At 37.1% G+C, this 20415-nt stretch overlaps 1 protein-coding gene across 1 annotated transcript; it reads left to right on the top strand.

Annotated features, from left to right (window-relative positions):
- Positions 1–3242: 3242 nt before the first annotated feature.
- Positions 3243–6465, top strand: LOC138334404 (protein mono-ADP-ribosyltransferase PARP9-like). The gene is made up of 5 exons (XM_069283073.1): positions 3243–3461; positions 3658–3703; positions 3885–4078; positions 4864–4933; positions 6152–6465. The coding sequence occupies exons 1-5, from the start codon at positions 3243–3245 to the stop codon at positions 6247–6249; spliced, it is 627 nt and encodes a 208-aa protein (XP_069139174.1). The 3' UTR covers positions 6250–6465.
- Positions 6466–20415: the final 13950 nt, after the last annotated feature.

Below are 20415 nucleotides of genomic sequence, written 5' to 3' on the forward strand. Positions count from 1 at the left end.
ACAGAGAACGTGGTTTTCAGGCGCAGATTTAGAGGGGGCCCATCCAACTCCGGCCCCCCCTTTTGGAGAATCGTCCCTATCAAAGATCATGTAAAAAAAACCGTGATAAGTGACAAAGGCCGGTTATTTTTGAAGAGAAAATGACTATTTCAACAGCTTAAATAGTTACATGGATTTGTTTTAATATTTTGCTACGCTTTTGCTAGCTCATAGCACAGGGGCTTGACGTTCTGTCATTTATATATAGTATGGATAAAAGTTATCTGCATGTATAATCGCTCCTTTAATATAAGAAGACATCATCCTTCACACATATGGACAATAGATTAAGTTATTTTGAAAGGTTTTTGAAAACTTGTAAGCTGGGGAAAAACAGTCACAAAAACATTTTTATTAATTTGCCTGGAGTAGGCTGGGTACTTACATATTCGTTCTATTGATAGGTGACATATAAAGGTTTATTTTTTACCTAACATCAATTATTTGTGTACCTTTTTATAATGAAATTCGTTAATAATCCTGTGATATCCATAGCTCTAATGATATCAGAAGGGCAGAGGGGGTGGCAGGGGGGGGGGGGGGGCAATCGCCTCCATTTTCGTCGACTAAAATGTTCTTAAAATGCACATTTGAAATAAAAAGGGTCCTCCTGCACATTTTTCGTACTTCATTTTAGAAAATTATCCGCTGCGCGACGCATTTTCTGAAATGTTCAAGCACGTAATGTTCAAACATCTAATAATAAAAACTCAATACACATAAAATAGACTAAAAAATCCATCAAGGCATTGTATCACATATATTAAAAAAAATGTCTCTTAAAACATTAATTTGTTTATATGTCTTAGCAAGACAATAGATTCAATTATAATTATTTTGAGTTACACAACAATGTGCCGATGGTGTGAAGCCGGTATGTTCAGATCGAGCAGGGTTGCATAATGGTGATGACGACATTCATAATCATCATTTCTAAATGCAGATAACTTTAAATTTAAAAAAATACATAATTATTAAGAACGTTTTAAAATAATAAAATAACATCGTAAAACCCGTCTAAGTTATTCTAAATCGTAATATTTTCCCGGGGGAAACCTCCGGGCCCCCCTAAAAAAACAATCTCGCGCCTTCGACGCTTGCAAAGTCATCAAATTAAATCGTTAAACTCATCTCAGCCATTCTAAATCGTAATAGTTTTTCCCTTGAGGAGACCCCAGACCCCCAAAAACTAAAATCTCGCGCCTTAAGTATTCGCAAAGTCATCAAAATGCATCGTTAAACTCGTTAAACTTATATATATATCTGTTATTTGGCAAACCCAGATTTCATTGGTTAAAATGCTGAGAAAAATTCTGCAAAAAAAACTAACAAGCATTCGGTTTCATTGGCAATTTGAAAGACTCAAATATCCAGCCTTTAGTCTCATCTATAAAAACAACTATTCCTATCCACTTTTAGGAGAGAAATAATTGATTTCAGTAATGGTCACCTAGAAGCATCTAAATTTTCAAAATTTTCCGAAGGAGACCCCCCCCCCCCAGACTCCCCATCAAGAGTTCTTGAACCTGAATTTGTCCACAATGTATTTAGGATGCAAAATGGTTTTAAACATAATTGTCATTGAACCATTGTTGGGTGGACCTGAATGAGCTTATTTTAATGGCTAATTACTCATTTTATTAGCTAAGAAATAGTTGATTTTAACAAAACAAGGTATCTTAATGGCACCTAAAAGCATCTATAATATATCAAAATTTTCCCCATCTCGGCCTTCGCCCTCGAAGAGTTGACCTGCGGCCACCATGGGGCCTTGCCCCTCCCCCCTTTCAAATTTTTCTGGATCCGCCCTTGGTTTTAGTTTCAACAATATTTAATGTGTTTAAATTGTTATCATGTTATGGTGTATGATGTTTTATATAGCTATTACCTTAACTATATCCTTAAGACTTATGGACAGGTGTACATGTGCTCTTTTACAACCACGTGTGAAAGTTTTTTATTTAGGCGATGGTATTCTTTATATAAAGCTGCCTGATATATGCTGACAGAAACAAATGTCAGATTTAAAGAAATAATGTTTAATTAGAATTTTTATTGTAATATTTTGTTGAAGGTCATGTCACAATATATGAGGAACTGTCTTAAGGAAGCTGACAAGAGGAACTGTAGGACAATATCATTTCCTGCCCTGGGTACTGGTAACCTAGGTTACCCAAAGGATCTGGTGGCCAACACCATGTTTAATGCAGTGAAGAAATACTTCCAGGAAAATCCTGATTCCTGTGTTGAGGGTGTCAACTTTGTGGTTTATCATAAAGACAGGGAAACTGTCAAGGTAACTGGCTTAGAGGCTGCCATATTTGTTTTCTAGAAGGTACTTCAAATAATAGGACTGTTTGTCTGTATATGTATATATCTTATACAATTATCGTAAGGGCCGATTCCAGAAAGACTTCATTAATATTGAGTCCGGACCTAAGACCTGCAATATTATTTCTAAATATTTAAAATACCTGCTTTTCTCTTTGAAGGCATTTGAAGCAGCCATTCTAAATCGTAATAGTTTTTCCCTTGAGGAGACCCCAGACCCCCAAAAACTAAAATCTCGCGCCTTAAGTATTCGCAAAGTCATCAAAATGCATCGTTAAACTCGTTAAACTTATATATATATCTGTTATTTGGCAAACCCAGATTTCATTGGTTAAAATGCTGAGAAAAATTCTGCAAAAAAAACTAACAAGCATTCGGTTTCATTGGCAATTTGAAAGACTCAAATATCCAGCCTTTAGTCTCATCTATAAAAACAACTATTCTATCCACTTTTAGGAGAGAAATAATTGATTTCAGTAATGGTCACCTAGAAGCATCTAAATTTTCAAAATTTTCCGAAGGAGACCCCCCCCCCCCCCCAGACTCCCCATCAAGAGTTCTTGAACCTGAATTTGTCCACAATGTATTTAGGATGCAAAATGGTTTTAAACATAATTGTCATTGAACCATTGTTGGGTGGACCTGAATAAGCTTATTTTAATGGCTAATTACTCATTTTATTAGCTAAGAAATAGTTGATTTTAACAAAACAAGGTATCTTAATGGCACCTAAAAGCATCTATAATATATCAAAATTTTCCCCATCTCGGCCTTTATATAAAGCTGCCTGATATATGCTGACAGAAACAAATGTCAGATTTAAAGAAATAATGTTTAATTAGAATTTTTATTGTAATATTTTGTTGAAAGTCATGTCACAATATATGAGGAACTGTCTTAAGGAAGCTGACAAGAGGAACTGTAGGACAATATCATTTCCTGCCCTGGGTACTGGTAACCTAGGTTACCCAAAGGATCTGGTGGCCAACACCATGTTTAATGCAGTGAAGAAATACTTCCAGGAAAATCCTGATTCCTGTGTTGAGGGTGTCAACTTTGTGGTTTATCATAAAGACAGGGAAACTGTCAAGGTAACTGGCTTAGAGGCTGCCATATTTGTTTTCTAGAAGGTACTTCAAATAATAGGACTGTTTGTCTGTATATGTATATATCTTATACAATTATCGTAAGGGCCGATTCCAGAAAGACTTCATTAATATTGAGTCCGGACCTAAGACCTGCAATATTATTTCTAAATATTTAAAATACCTGCTTTTCTCTTTGAAGGCATTTGAAGCAGAGGATAAAAGACAAAAAGAAAAAACTGACGAAGGTAAGTTAATGGTAACGTGGACAGCCATCATACAATTTTCGGCTTTGGACAATGTCAATACTCTGTTATAAAATGGTTAACAAACGAAAAAGTATAATGACATAATAAATGGTACTTAATGAACATGACAATATTTTGTAAGATAAAACAATTTCTGATATCACTATTTTGTACGCAAAAGGTGTAAATGAACCTGTAGTTACCGAAAGCAGCAATAATAAGAGAGGATATGAGATTGAAAACGACCGTCAGTATCCAATAGGAAAACCAATAGGCGAAACAGAGGGGAAACGCATAGTAGGTCTATACAACGAAAAGGCAGAACATATTAAGAAGGCCTTCAAACCACCCCAAAGCAACACCAATCAACTACAGGTATTGCAAATAATGTTATATAAAAGTTATGTAACAGCTGTCATAAATCATATCAAAATGTGATTTGCAAGCTAATTATAATGTATATCCATGATATATTTTCAAAGCATTTTACAGAATTATAATGGCGCAGCCGTTCGTGCCCGAAGGGCACGAAGTGCAAGGCACTTCTAAGGTAACAGATACACGAAAATATAAGAAAAAACACAATCTTCAAAATTCAATCCTACACACTGACAGCTTCAGTTTGCGGCCGCCATTTTTTTCATACATATGGGGAGTTTGTGCGTTGCTCCGGTACTGCTCTTCCCAGTAAATATATATTTTAGTATTGCAAATGCAGTAGTAACTAAGCATTTTTTTATTTTTTTTTTAAATAATGATAATAACACTTTAAAAATTAAAAGCTATAGAATGCAGTCAATATATCCACCAAGGCGAAGATGAGCACAAGGAATCATGACGTCACATAACGTCAACAAATGGCGCGAAATCATCGGATTCGCGTGTATATACGCGGCACCGAATCTTTGAGTTCATTTCTTTGAGATTATGCTAGACAATTATTACATCATATACTTCTATAGTTTAAAGTGCTTCCTTTTATTTCTAAAATATGTCTTCTACATGAAATAGAAAATAAATTAAACAAGTAGAGCTTCGCTCTTCCTATGCCGTGCAAGATTCAAATCAAAACATCTTGCTGCGCCCTTTAAGGCCTTGCTTCAGTCATATTATTTAATCTGTAATATGGCATCTGATGGTTGTTGTTTTTTCATAAACAGGAAGAACAATGGAGACCTATTAATGAGTCTGAGTCACCACAAATTACAACGGGAAAGATGCCTGCAACAGGTAAATGTCGTGTAATTATCAGGAATATTTTTCTTCATCCTAAACATACAAATTAAATACGATGTTAGATTTCATATTCAAATTGGGTTGAAGCAAGGAAACTATAATATTAAAGTTATATTGTATGCTAATTTCGCTGTAAGAATATGTCACTTAAACATTTGATATTTGAACATTGACATGTAACTTCGATGATTTAGCTCCCAAAAAGAACTCGGAAATGACAATAAACTACTCGAAATGTGTCTCTTTCTAATTGGTTTTAATAGAATGGAATTTGCAATAGGTTTATTTTTTTCATTCAGATATAAACATATGAAAAGAAGAATTAATGCATATAGGGATTTCCTTTCAGAAAAGGTCACGAAAATTAGAAAAGGCATCATATGTTATCCTTAGGGAAATAGAGGGAAGTCAAATGTCTTCATAAGGATGTACATATTCTCAGTTAATATTAAACTGTTAAAATTACATCCAAAATGGCCACTAAAGTTACATATGTTTTGGATGGTAACCATGGCCACAATAGGGGTTGTAATAGAAATGTAGTATCATAATTGAATCAGGGATGTACCAAATATTTTTAACTTCATTGGTGAATGCTTAGTTTGAACATTTTAATAGATTTGAGAGAGAGAGAGAGAGAGAGAGTAAGTAAAACAAAAAAACCATACATAGTCCTATAAATAAAAAATACAGATTGAACTTTGAACTTTCATAAAAGTAACAATAAGAGGTCATAACATTGTGGTTCTTTCCTAACAGATATTTACCATAAACTGTGACTTGCTTGATTATTTACTTAAATATATTTGTCATAAACTGTTACCTGCTGATCCCCCCTGAATTGATTATGTCCTCTCCTTACTTAGAGATATTTAAGCTTGAGGAGGTTGACTGATTGAATACTGGTATTTGCCTCACATATTTATTTCTAGGTATGCGAGTGTTTCTCTAAAAACATTTCAGGAGAAACAATAAAATTTAACTGTTATATTTTATTGAAATCAACAAAAAAGATGGATATAAATTTATTTTTAAGTACAATTTATAAAGGAATTATTATCAGTGAGCAGTGTCATCATGATCATGTCTCAGGCTCTATTGTAACGTTTCTATAGCATTGTTTATTGGCGCCATTCTGGGATTCTTTCCATAATTATTAAAAAAATAGTTCTGAACTGAAGTTTATCGTCAGTCATGTTTTTGTATTTTCAGGGCTAGAAAGAATTGCAGAAGAATTGGGAGGCCGGTCTCGCATCAGAGAGTTGTTATTGCCATTTAACGGTATGTGCTTGCTTACTATATTTCCTTAGCTTCAATTTCATTAGATAATTATATAAGAAGACATGTATTAGAGAGAGAAAAATGTTGAGAATCACACACCTTCTTTACATTTTTGTTGACCCTGATTGGAGTATCGGGCATTACATATTATATTTTTTACTGTGATGACTTGAACATTATTGCTCAAAACTCCCACGTGTATTATAATACTCTTTTATATGTGGATATGAAGGATTGGGATATTCTACCCGAGGGTCACAAAATGTAGTAAAACCCGAGGCTTGCCGAGGGTTTTGCTACATTTTGTGATTCCGAGGGTAGAATATCCCTATCCTTCATATCCACTTATGGAAGAGTATTTTTCTTTCATACCTCGATGTTTTATTGCAATTTTACAGCTATAATATCCCGCCATTTTGAAATATATTCGGAGAAATCGACGACTGGAAGTCAATTTTCCATACATGAAAATTTACGTGATACTTTCATAACAAATTCCGTTGTTTGCATCTTTCATAGTAAAACCAGTCATATTCGTGAAAAAAAAGTTAAAATTTTACCGAGGAAATAGAGATTTTGTTGACGCCGTGACATCACGAGGCTTTATTGCACGAGTAGCCATGCAATACAGCCTCAGGCGACATGAGTGTATTGCCCTGGACCAGCCAGTATTACACCCGTAGGTATGAAAGAAATATATATTATATCTTAGCTGTATGTTTAGTTATAGAGTTTATATCTATTTTATAAGAATGAAATTATCATCCCATGGTGGCATTAATCGATGAAAACTCGTCATTTTGTGTAGGTGCATAATTTTTATTTTGTGCAATTAACCGTATATTTAATTCACGCACGTCTAGTTATCTCTTAAATATATGTTTACAATATTGTTTTGCAGAATTTCTTCAAATTTGAATAAAACTCGTTTTTCCCAACTTTCGTTTTATCTGTCAAAACAATCTAATTGATAACAGATATTTCATTTTATCACATAATCCACCCGATAACCAGTGATTTCGCCCATGTAATATTTTTGCACATTGCGACGTCTTGACAGAAACAATAAAATGACATCAGGGAAAATAACGTGACGTCAGGATTTCAAGGACGACGGGACAGCATGGCAGATTTTCGCAATACATTTTGACTTGAGATTCTTCGAAATGTAGGTTGTTGTACATACTTATGTGATAAAAAGTATCTTTAATTTGCGTTCATTGTGAAAACGAGTGTCAGAAGTTTCATTTGTGTGAGTTTTTTCTAATACATTTTACATGTACGTGTATAGCACGTGCGTACAGTATCTGATTTTAGTTAGATTGATGTACATGTAATATAGTTTTATCGGTTTCCTTTCGATCTCTGGCTTCCATTGGCATGGATGATATTTCTGTAAACGTCGGTCTATTCACGAGTATTAATTTGCACATTTCACCAAATATTACACGCGGGTAGAATGTTCATGCTTAAAAGAACCTCACAATTCCCCAATTTTGCGTAAATTTCCATGATTACAGTAACCTATGTGTGTCCGTCAATCACGAAAACGTGAACTTATTTTCGTAAAATTAGTATAGATGTCTAAGTCAAATATTTTTGTGGACTAATGGGTGTCTATTTGTTGTACATTACGTGCAACAAATGAAAACCAATGTACTTGAACAGTATTTGCTGAAATGGCTGATATTCTATCCATTCAAGTAAGTTTATAACTCTTGCGAATGTGTTATCCATTCTGATATATCAGGTTCATTACCATCGTTTTACTCCATAGTACGAAGGGAAATAACTCTAGTAGTTTACCTCACATTTGTACGTTTACCTGCTATCGCCGCGGTGGCCGGGTGGTTATAAGATGTCTCGACATATTACCACAAGCCATCCGACCCTGAGTCGCGAGTTAGAATCCCATGTTGCGAGGTTGCCATGTAATGACCGCTTGTCGGTGGTTTTTTGCCGGGTACTCCTGCTTTTCTTCACTAATCCTGGCACGTCCTTTCATGACCTTGGCTGTTAATAGGACGCCAAAGCCAAAGCTAATAAAACCCAGCCCGACCTGTCGATACTCCACTATTACTAACGTTGTATCCACCCCTGGGCCATCCTCGATACTCCAGGGGTTACTATTACTGACGTTGTATCTACCTCTGGACCATCCTCGATACCCCAGGGGTTGCTATTACTGACGTTGTATCTACCTCTGGACCATCATCAATACCCCAGGGGTTACTATTACTGACGTTGTATCTACCTCCGGACCATCCTCGATACCCCAGGGGTTACTATTACTGACGTTGTATCCACCCCTGGGCCATCCTCGATACTCCATGGGTTACTATTACGGACGTTGTATCCACCACTGGACCATCCCCGATACTCCAGGGGTTACTATTACGGACGTTGTATCCACCCCTGGACCATCCCCGATACTCCAGGGGTTACTATTACTGACGTTGTATCCACCCCTGGACCATCCTCGATACCCCAGGGGTTACTATTACTGACGTTGTATCTACCTCTGGACCATTCTCAATACTCCAGGGGTTACTTTTACTGACGTTGTATCTACCACAGGACCATCCCCGATACTCCAGGGGTTACTATTACTGACGTTGTATCTACCTGAACCATCCTCGATACTCCAGGGGTTACTATTATACTGACGTTGTATCCACCCTTGGACCACCCTCGATACTCCAGGGGCTTTTATTACTGACATTGTATCCATCCCTGGACCATCCTCGATACTCCAGGGGTTACTATTACTGACATTGTATCCAACCCTGGACTATCTCATAAAGCAAAACTACAGGCAGTTCGGGCTACATGTGTTAGTCTATCAATGACATTGGTGAACTGATATCGTAGATTTTACGTGAATTTCCGACAGTTAAACATTACATCACAAACTATTATGATGTGTTTGGTTTCCTGTATTGTTCGGTCCGTGTGGAGGTCTATCCAAAGTACACAGGAGAAAGAGGTATGATGCATATCGGCCAGTTTCGATCTACAGGTGACCGTTTTCAAAATCCCAAAATAAATATCAAATTATGAAGGTTCTGAATACATATACTTCCCATCTGATATATAAATGATATTATTTGAGTTTATACGGTTAAATCATGTCACAGCTATTTTATCTTAAATAAGCCAAACATTAGGCTTACTAAGACGTATTAGTCCATATTTTTTAAATCATGTGTATTCCGCATTTTTTTTATAACTTACATCTGATGGGCAATTCAAGCTCTTCTATTTGGACATGGGAGACCCATAATACATCACGTGACATTTTACCTGTAGTGTATTTTTAGCTCGAGCAAGAGCTGTGCGCGGCCGAGGTCGTGCTAGGCGGAAAGCTTGCTTGGATTCTGGACCTAAGAACGTGTACTTTGCACACTCGAAATTCTAAGTCCGCTCTACGACTGGTGCACAAGAGACTGTGTGCATACGACCACCCACTGGTAAATCGGTAAGTCTCTACGTAGATAACGTCATAATCACAAGTGGTTTTTTCCTTTTATTTCTTAAACTACGGATATTAAAATGGAAGGTGGAGATATAGCCTGAGTTTGGATGTACATCATTACATGAGAGTAGGAGCATAGGCACTTGCAGATTATTATATAAAGTTGCTGTAAAAATATAACGGTATAAGCTATAAAAGTATGTAGAGTCCCTAAACCATTGTACTTTTATAGCAATTGCAACTTTTTATAATAATCTGGAAGTGCTTGCGAGTAGGAGTAGTTGTAATATCAGTTAGAAACTAGAATCATTCGTTAAATATTTTATTGAAATATTCAAAATATTGAAATGAATTTGTATTTTTTTTAGTTCTAGGTCTGCTCACGGGCATTTGCAGACTAAAAAGATCATCTGACAACATTTCTTGGTAATAATACGTTATAGGGACTTTTAACAGAGAATACATGTACAGACAATTTAATACTATGTATTTGTGATATAGATAAAATAAAGTACGTTGATAGAAGCAACCGGTAATGGTTGCCACCCAATATGATAAAACATGCATGTATGCTATAGATGGAGAGGCAATTTGGCAATATGGTCGGCAGTATCTCAGACTTGAGGGGATAGCGACAAAGGTCATACAGAAAAAGGTCAAGGGTTTGAGTCCAGGGCTATTGTGCGACACTTTCACCATTTTTGAAGGCTATAAAACATAATTTTTCAAACAAGCAATTAACTACAGGGAATGCTGTCATAGGGAATGCTCTCACATTTTCTAGTCTTATTTCATATAATTTGCATACATTGTAGTCAAGTCTGATAGAAAAAAAACTATAAAATGCTAAAAGTTGCGAAGGTAATATATCCATACTTTAATTAGGGATATAGGGGCAGTTTATAGGTGTAGTTTACGTGTTAACTCATCATCTCAGATCCCCGTGTTAAGTGGGGAGCTGATCACTGTTCATTTGCAATTATCGGTACGTGCACCCTTGCTGGTCACATGACAGAAACGAAGAGTTTTATTGGTTCAGAAGTTTTTATTCAAATCTCTGCCCATAGTTGAGAAATACTTCTGACTATACACACGCTTTTTGCTATCGATCACACGCCCTTTGCTATACGAATGATGGACGACCAGTTGGCTCTGTTCATCTCCCTGTTTCTGGCACTGGAAGTCGTCTTCCTGTGCTTGGACAAGGTCCTGTTCCGTGGAGGGAAGGTATGTAATTTAATTTGTTCTCCCTCCAAACTAAATTCTGTTAACCAGCTTTGTTTTGCGACAGCAGCATAGCCTTCGAAGGCGAGACAAAAAAAAACCCAAAGTATTACTAATGCTATTCCGATGCCAAAGGCTAAATTTTACTTGTGCCAAGTTATTCATATCCGATGAAACTAACTTTGGTAAGTTAAAGTTACATTTTTTTTTATCAAAAACCGTCTAAACTCGAGCTCTGGTATTTTAACACATTTTTGTCCATCATTTGGCCATTTGTAATAGGAAATAAGCCAAATAATGCCATTAAATCCTTTTAACAATGTTTTCATGACTGACCCCAAGGAGCCTTGGGGTAGGGCCAAAAGGGGTCAAATAGTCTAAAACTTCTGCAACTATCTTCTGAATTTCGGAAATGGTAGAATCAAATATTCTTCATAGAAAATGTCTTCAGGTCCTTTATAAAAAATAAAATGTTGTCAGAATTATCAGCATGAGATAGTGGTTGAATCGTCCTTGACTGACACCCAGGGGTCTGAGGTGTGGGACCAAAAGGGGCCAAATAGGTTTTACCATTTAAAACCATTTAAACTTAAAATCTTCTCAATTGCAACAAATAGCAAAATCCGATTCCCTTCACATATAGAAAACTCACAAAGTCCTATACGTTTGTATTTGGGGTTCCATGTCTCTTGTGGAGATGGTAAATTTTATTTAGTCCACGAGCCATTTTATTGGATATCAATTAAAATTAAATGTCTATGATGGTCCTGACTGACACTATACAATACCAAGGTAAATCAGTACTCTTTATCAGCACTCGGATGACTGTCAAGGCATGTTTGATTATGTAGAGGCCACTGTAACAAAGTATACTAAATAAATATCATAGTTGACAAGGTTTTCTCTGCATCAATCAGAACACATGGACAAAGGTTGTTCAAAATAATATTTTGGGTTAAAATACAAGAATTTGAGCCATTGTTGAGTGTTGACAAAGGTTATCACATCCAATTAAATTGTAACTTAGTCAGTTTGTTCCTTACATTAGTCGAATCAGATTGACATCAACGGTCCCACAGATGTCCAGGCAGAGTTAGTAAATGAGGCTATGAACAGATGATTTAATCAGATTTAGAATGTAGTCTCATGGTAAGGGAGACAAATCATGATGGTTTTTTTATGCAGATGCTTGAGTTTCAGTTATGACAGTGCCCCAAGCTCTTAAAGCATTTGAATGACCATGATTTGATTTAATTTAATATCACCCTTTCTGAAGTTTGAAGTTGTGAATAGAAAATTTATTTTATCAGGTTTGAAATTAACAACATCTCACCAACCTTATTGCTAATTTATGTTGAATATATATTGATTAAACATTGTTATTCATTTCAAAACTAAAGATATTGACATCTAGGCTATATTGTAACCACAAAACCTGCAGTTGAATGTATAATAAAGTATATATGATAAAGGGAGTTAACTACATTTTGATAATGTCCTTATCAATGACGAATAATGGTTTTTATGGCACTGAAATGCTCTGTCTTGAAAAATTGTGGTTCATTTTTCTTGAAAAGTATATGAATAAATGCATGCAATAATTGTCTATTTTTATCTTAATTTTTCTATACCATTGATTCATTTTTCTGAGAAAGTTTTAGTTAATTTTAATACATGCAAATCTTTTTATCTCATTCCCACTAAAAATCATGAACAAAAATAATTTTGACGAAAAATAAGGATTTTTTTTTTCTTGGAAAAATTTGCCATATATATATATCAATCATGTCAACAAACAATACATATATCACAAAACATTTTGTCTAAAACATTTATATATACACAGTGCAAATTTACTTCAAACAAATTCTGGTTTTTCATGTAAAGAAACTACTCCAGAATTTTTTCAGGAATGTGAGACTACTACCTCATTTGGTCGCATGTTTGGATGAAGGTAAGTCCGCTAAACCTGCCTGTATTATTACTTATATTAGGCCAAAAAAACTAATAATATAGACAGGTTTAGCAGACTAGATGAATTAAGGGCTAAAATAAATTATCAAATGAATGCAGGCAAACCAGCATCTTTAAACAACTTCTCTTTTAATAACTAGTAGCTCTATGAAGGCTAATTGATATCTAGGCCTGTAGTGTCTTTTGAGGTCACAGAGATCAAACACATTCTCAATGTAACAGGGTGCAGGATTTAATTACAATAAAAGATAAAGTTTTGAAAGTATTATTCAGTATGCTTGATGAAACACTTTGTTCACTTGAAGGACTTTTATTGGCCAACACTTTTGTCACATTTATGAACTTGGCTTACTTCCAAGATCTCACATTTGTGTAATACATCAGAAACTAACAACTTCATATTTTCCTATTTTGATCTAGTACCTGCAACTTAAGAGTTATCTCCCTTTGTCTATACAAAATCTAATACTATTCTTGCATGCTTAGCGGTAGATGTCCATCTAGATGTGACATTGTCATTAAGAAATATGTAACCTTATTGTACCTAAATTGATACCTTAATTGAGAGAACAGCTGATTGTTTTTTTTTTTTTTTTTTTTTTTTTTTTTATAAAGTTTAATTACCTCATTTCTCTATGCAATCATACACCATTTATTGATAATTGTATGCTTTGTTTTATGCAAATATTTGTTATGTTCTCTGAAACACAACTGATGATTTAGTCTGGAACGTGTGAATCCCATGAATTGTAGCCATGCAGCAAGGGAAACTCAAGATATAAATATTCCACAGAGAAAAAAAAAACATTGTTGCATGATCACACTATTTTGCTCCAATATCATGTTTTTAGACTTTCATAACTTTAAACATTTTAAGGTGTTAAAGCCCAATTTAAATGATCTTGAGTGACATTTAGGTAAGGTAATTCATATCTAAAAACTTTATTGGCAATTTTTTGCCCTTTATATCAGCATGTCAGACCCAATCTCAGGTCTTTATAGACTTACCAAACTAAGGCAAAAAATATTGATTTTTTTGGTCCCTTTGAATGAAGGTCAAGGTCATTCATGTTAACAAACTTTTTTTTTTTTCATTCAAATTTTTTATTGATTTTCATGAACATGTTATTACACAGAACAAGGAATACAATTCATCACAATACCAATAATATGTCTTACATTACAATTTTGTATATATGCAACAAGTAACAATTGGACATACACATTTACACAAACCCTACAAGACCAACATTTCATCTATCTACAATATGTGAATTGTCAAAGAGACAACTAAATTTCAATGTTTTCTTTTTCAAACAAGGCATGCCATCCTCCCCATCTTATAAGGAAATTTTTATATTCATTTTAGATTTATACATAACCTTTTCTGCCTCATAATACTTACATATATGTGATTTAAGTACTTCCAAACATACATAAATTTTCTTAATTCTACAGTGATGTACATATTGCTTGAAAAGTAATGACATTATGTAAAACATATTGTTCTGTCGACCATGTAGACCAAGCAGTATTGATAATGGTGATTTAAACTAACATTGAAAGTAGTTTTCTCAAGTAACCATTTCTCAAACTCCTTACGAAGTTTTGCTATCCTTGAACATTCTTAAAACAAATGTATATATGTTTCATTTTCATCACTACAGAATGTGCATAGCGGAGAATCCACTACCTTAATTCTGAATATTCAGTATACAAAATTGCGATACAAAATGATATACTTTCCATCCAGAATACAGTCAACTGTTGGGGTAGAGTGGTACCCCTGTGTATAGCCACTTACACTGGGTAAACGATACAAAATGACATATGTAGGGACCACACAGTAACACAGCCTATAGCTACCAGGTGTACAGACATAACACTAAAATGGGGACCACACAGTAACACAGCCTATAGCTACCAGATGTACAGATATAACACTAAAATGGGGACCACACAGTAACACAGCCTATAGCTACCAGGTGTACAGACATAACACTAAAATGGGGACCACACAGTAACACAGCCTATAGCTACCAGGTGTACAGACATAACACTAAAATGGGGACCACACAGTAACACAGCCTATAACACAGCTATAGCTACCAGGTGTACAGACATAACACTAAAATGGGGACCACACAGTAACACAGCCTATAGCTACCAGGTTACACTAAAATGGGGACCACACAGTAACACAGCCTATAGCTACCAGGTGTACAGACATAACACTAAAATGGGGACCACACAGTAACACAGTCTATAGCTACCAGGTGTACACTAAAATGGGGACCACACAGTAACACAGTCTATAGCTACCAGATGTACAGATATAACACTAAAATGGGGACCACACAGTAACACAGCCTATAGCTACCAGATGTACAGATATAACACTAAAATGGGGACCACACAGTAACACAGTCTATAGCTACCAGGTGTACAGATATAACACTAAAATGGGGACCACACACAGTAACACAGCCTATAGCTACCAGGTGTACAGAATAACACTAAAATGGGGACCACACAGTAACACAGCCTATAGCTACCAGATGTACAGATATAACACTAAAATGGGGACCACACAGTAACACAGCCTATAGCTACCAGGTGTACACTAAAATGGGGACCACACAGTAACACAGCCTATAGCTACCAGGTGTACAGACATAACACTAAAATGGGGACCACACAGTAACACAGCCTATAGCTACCAGGTGTACACACTAAAATGGGGACCACACAGTAACACAGCTATAGCTACCAGTGTACAGAATAACACTAAAATGGGGACCACACAGTAACACAGCCTATAGCTACCAGTGTACATAACAATGGACCAACACTAAAATGGGGACCACACAGTAACACAGCCTATAGCTACCAGTGTACAGAATAACACTAAAATGGGACCACACAGTAACACAGCCTATAGCTACCAGATGTACAGATATAACACTAAAATGGGGACCACACAGTAACACAGCCTATAGCTACCAGGTGTACACTAAAATGGGGACCACACAGTAACACAGCCTATAGCTACCAGTGTGATATAACACTAAAATGGGGACCACACAGTAACACAGCCTATAGCTACCAGGTGTACAGATATAACACTAAAATGGGGACCACACAGTAACACAGCCTATAGCTACCAGGTGTACAGATATAACACTAAAATGGGGACCACACAGTAACACAGCCTATAGCTACCAGGTGTACAGACATAACACTAAAATGGGGACCACACAGTAACACAGCCTATAGCTACCAGGTGTACAGACATAACACTAAAATGGGGACCACACAGTAACACAGCCTATAGCTACCAGGTGTACAGAATAACACTAAAATGGGGACCACACAGTAACACAGCCTATAGCTACCAGGTGTACAGACATAACACTAAAATGGGGACCACACAGTAACACAGCCTATAGCTACCAGATGTACAGACATAACACTAAAATGGGAACCACACAGTAACACAGCCTATAGCTACCAGATGTACAGACATAACACTAAAATGGGGACCACACAGTAACACAGCCTATAGCTACCAGGTGTACAGACATAACACTAAAATGGGGACCACACAGTAACACAGCCTATAGCTACCAGATGTGTACAGACATAACACTAAAATGGGGACCACACAGTAACACAGCCTATAGCTACCAGGTGTACAGACATAACACTAAAATGGGACCACACGTAACACAGCCTATAGCTACAGGTGTACACCACCACACAGTAACACAGCCTATAGCTACCAGGTGTAAACACAAATGGACCACCAGTAGCCTATAGCTACCAGGTGTACAGACATAACACTAAAATGGGGACCACACAGTAACACAGCCTATAGCTACCAGGTGTACAGGGACCACATAACACTAAAATGGGGACCACACAGTAACACAGCCTATAGCTACCAGGTGTACAGACATAACACTAAAATGGGGACCACACAGTAACACAGCCTATAGCTACCAGGTGTACAGACATAACACTAAAATGGGGACCACACAGTAACACAGCCTATAGCTACCAGGTGTACAGACATAACACTAAAATGGGGACCACACAGTAACACAGCCTATAGCTACCAGGTGTACAGACATAACACTAAAATGGGGACCACACAGTAACACAGCCTATAGCTACCAGGTGTACAGACATAACACTAAAATGGGGACCACACAGTAACACAGCCTATAGCTACCAGGTGTACAGACATAACACTAAAATGGGGACCACACAGTAACACAGCCTATAGCTACCAGGTGTACAGACATAACACTAAAATGGGGACCACACAGTAACACAGCCTATAGCTACCAGGTGTACAGACATAACACTAAAATGGGGACCACACAGTAACACAGCCTATAGCTACCAGGTGTACAGATATACCATAACACTAAAATGGGGACCACACAGTAACACAGCCTATAGCTACCAGGTGTACAGACATAACACTAAAATGGGGACCACACAGTAACACAGCCTATAGCTACCAGGTGTACAGAATAACACTAAAATGGGACCACACAGTAACACAGCCTATAGCTACATGTACAGATATGGGACCACACAGTAACACGCCTATAGCACCAGGTGTACAGACATAACACTAAAAATGGGGACCACACAGTAACACAGCCTATAGCTACCAGGTGTACAGACATAACACTAAAATGGGACCACACAGTAACACAGCCTATAGCTACCAGGTGTACAGAATAACACTAAAATGGGGACCACACAGTAACACAGCCTATAGCTACCAGGTGTACAGACATAACACTAAAATGGGGACCACACTAACACAGCCTATAGCTACCAGGTGTACAGACCACACAGTAACACAGCCTATAGCTACCAGGGTACAGACATAACACTAAAATGGGGACCACACAGTAACACAGCCTATATGCTACCAGGTGTACAGATATAACACTAAAATGGGGACCACACAGTAACACAGCCTATAGCTACCAGGTGTACAGATATAACACTAAAATGGGGACCACACAGTAACACAGCCTATAGCTACCAGGTGTACAGACATAACACTAAAATGGGGACCACACAGTAACACAGCCTATAGCTACCAGGTGTACAGACATAACACTAAAATGGGGACCACACAGTAACACAGCCTATAGCTACCAGGTGTACAGACATAACACTAAAATGGGGACCACACAGTAACACAGCCTATAGCTACCAGGTGTACAGACATAACACTAAAATGGGGACCACACAGTAACACAGCCTATAGCTACCAGGTGTACAGACATAACACTAAAATGGGGACCACACAGTAACACAGCCTATAGCTACCAGGTGTACAGATATAACACTAAAATGGGGACCACACAGTAACACAGCCTATAGCTACCAGGTGTACAGACATAACACTAAAATGGGGACCACACAGTAACAGAATCACAGCCATATTATGCTGCATAAGATTTTACCACTGGTAGTTACATTTGTGTTACTCACAAACTGTGTACCATATTATTCCCTCCCATGAAAAAAAAGTTTTCTGATAAAATTTGAAGTGGTTAGCTGCAGTTGTCACCCAATGATATGCACAGAAATGAAAATTGTGTGATTGCAAAATAGTGCAAATTCTACAAATTCCATTGTTGGCATTTTGTATTGTACAAACAGCATATTTTCTGAAAGTGAACAACATGTGTTTATTTGTTAACTAGAGTTCTGTTACCCTTGTCCTTGCAGGTTGTGTTCCACACTTCCTTTCGCTCCCTGGTCAGCCGAGTGAGGACTTCCCTTGCTGTTGCGGTTGGCTACGGTCTATCTCTGCCGGAGGCTGTGGTAAGTTTACCCCTGGAAGTTACATTTCTACCCTTAGTGTAGAACATGTTATTCTCTACCTCGAAAAAGATTTGTATAAATTAAGTTGCCGCTTCCAGATTCACCGAAGTGAATTTCAGGGGACAAAAATAAATAATATGGAAGAGCTGTCAGAATTGTCGTGTACAAAGACACAAAAGCTCAACAAAATTAAACGTACAGTCAAACCTGTCTATATAACAACCACTAAAGGGGAGACAGAAAAACGGTCACTATAGACAGGTTGCTTTTATAGACAGGTTGGGGCTTTCGTGCCAACCAGCGAGTCAGTAAATAAAACAGAAGTATATTTATGCAAAACAATCCTGCTATTGGATATTTATATATTAATTACATGCATTATTTAAAAACTAATTGTGTCAATATGTTTCCGTGATTTGTGTTCGTATTTTTTTAATGTTTGAATGGGGCTCTCAAATGCAAGCGGAAATTTCGATCATAACAAAATCAACTCGTTTTGATACACAGTAGTAGTATATTTTTTTCAGCTATGAACAAAATAATGACCTTATTACTGACTTGATATGGCCTGGAATTACCTGTACGTATACTGGGACAATTATCATTTTCAATAGATGTCGCTAGGTGTAGAAAATGCATTAATGATCTCCATGAACTTGACAGGTGGTATTTAACAGAGTGATTATATAGATCTGTATGGTAATTATTTAAATCGCTTTTTGTCCCTCTGGTCCGTCATCCGTCCATCCATTAACAATTCTTGTTATTGCTATTTCTCAGGAAGTACTAAAGGGATCTTTCTTAAATTTCATTTGTAGGTTTTTCTAGGGCCTAGCTTAGTTGTGCATATTGTATTTTGGGACCGATTGGTCTACAAGATGACCAACCAGCCGCCATCTTGAATTTTGAAAATTGAAATTTTAGAGAAAAGATTCCTCTTTCAATTGTCAAACATTATATTATTATTAGGTCAATATTTGGTTGGGGCCATGAAAAAGATCCCTTTGGGATCTGTTGTGATCAGATTGATTTGACACCTATCTGAAATTATTGTAAAGTAGGAGAACAGTTGGATTCAATGTTTAAAATATAACAATTTTCATGTTAATAGGACGTAAATTAATCAAACACACAAAACAAACCCCCCCCTAAAAGGGGGGGGGCCCCCCCACCCCCCAAATTTTCTTTTATACCATCCCCCCCCCCCCAAACATCATTGGGGAACCCCCCCATATTTTAAATAAATGAGCCTGGTCCCCATCCCCCCTTAGGAAATGGGCCACCCCCCAAATTTTCTTAATTTAAGCCCCCCAAAAACTCCTCCTTCATCCCCCCCCACCCATCCAAATTTGTTGTGAAACACCACATCATTGGGGATGGACAATCACCCCCAAATATAAAAACACCTGGTCCCCCACCCCCCCCCACCCCGGACCACCCCCCACCCCCCCCCCCCCACCAATTTTCCTAATTTAAGCACCCCCCCCCCCCACTCCCCCCCCCACCCATAGACACCAACATCTATTTGGTGTAAAATATCACCAAGGACAATTAAATTTTTATATACCCCCCCACCACCCCAGGTCCCACCCCTAACCCCCCACAACCAACCCCAAAAAGTGCAAGTTTTTAACCATTTTACCCCCAAAATGGTACCCCCCCC

Source organism: Argopecten irradians, chromosome 11 (assembly GCF_041381155.1).
Source record: "Argopecten irradians isolate NY chromosome 11, Ai_NY, whole genome shotgun sequence".
Lineage (NCBI taxonomy): Eukaryota > Metazoa > Mollusca > Bivalvia > Pectinida > Pectinidae > Argopecten > Argopecten irradians.

Bases quoted from the DNA above. Each gene is read 5' to 3' on its own strand.
- LOC138334404 (XM_069283073.1), top strand. From the start codon at position 3,243: ATGTCACAATATATGAGGAACTGTCTTAAGGAAGCTGACAAGAGGAAC. The intron at 3,704-3,884 runs GTAAGTTAATGG...TGTACGCAAAAG, and splicing joins AAAAGAAAAAACTGACGAAG to GTGTAAATGAACCTGTAGTT. The intron at 4,079-4,863 runs GTATTGCAAATA...TTTCATAAACAG, and splicing joins GCAACACCAATCAACTACAG to GAAGAACAATGGAGACCTAT.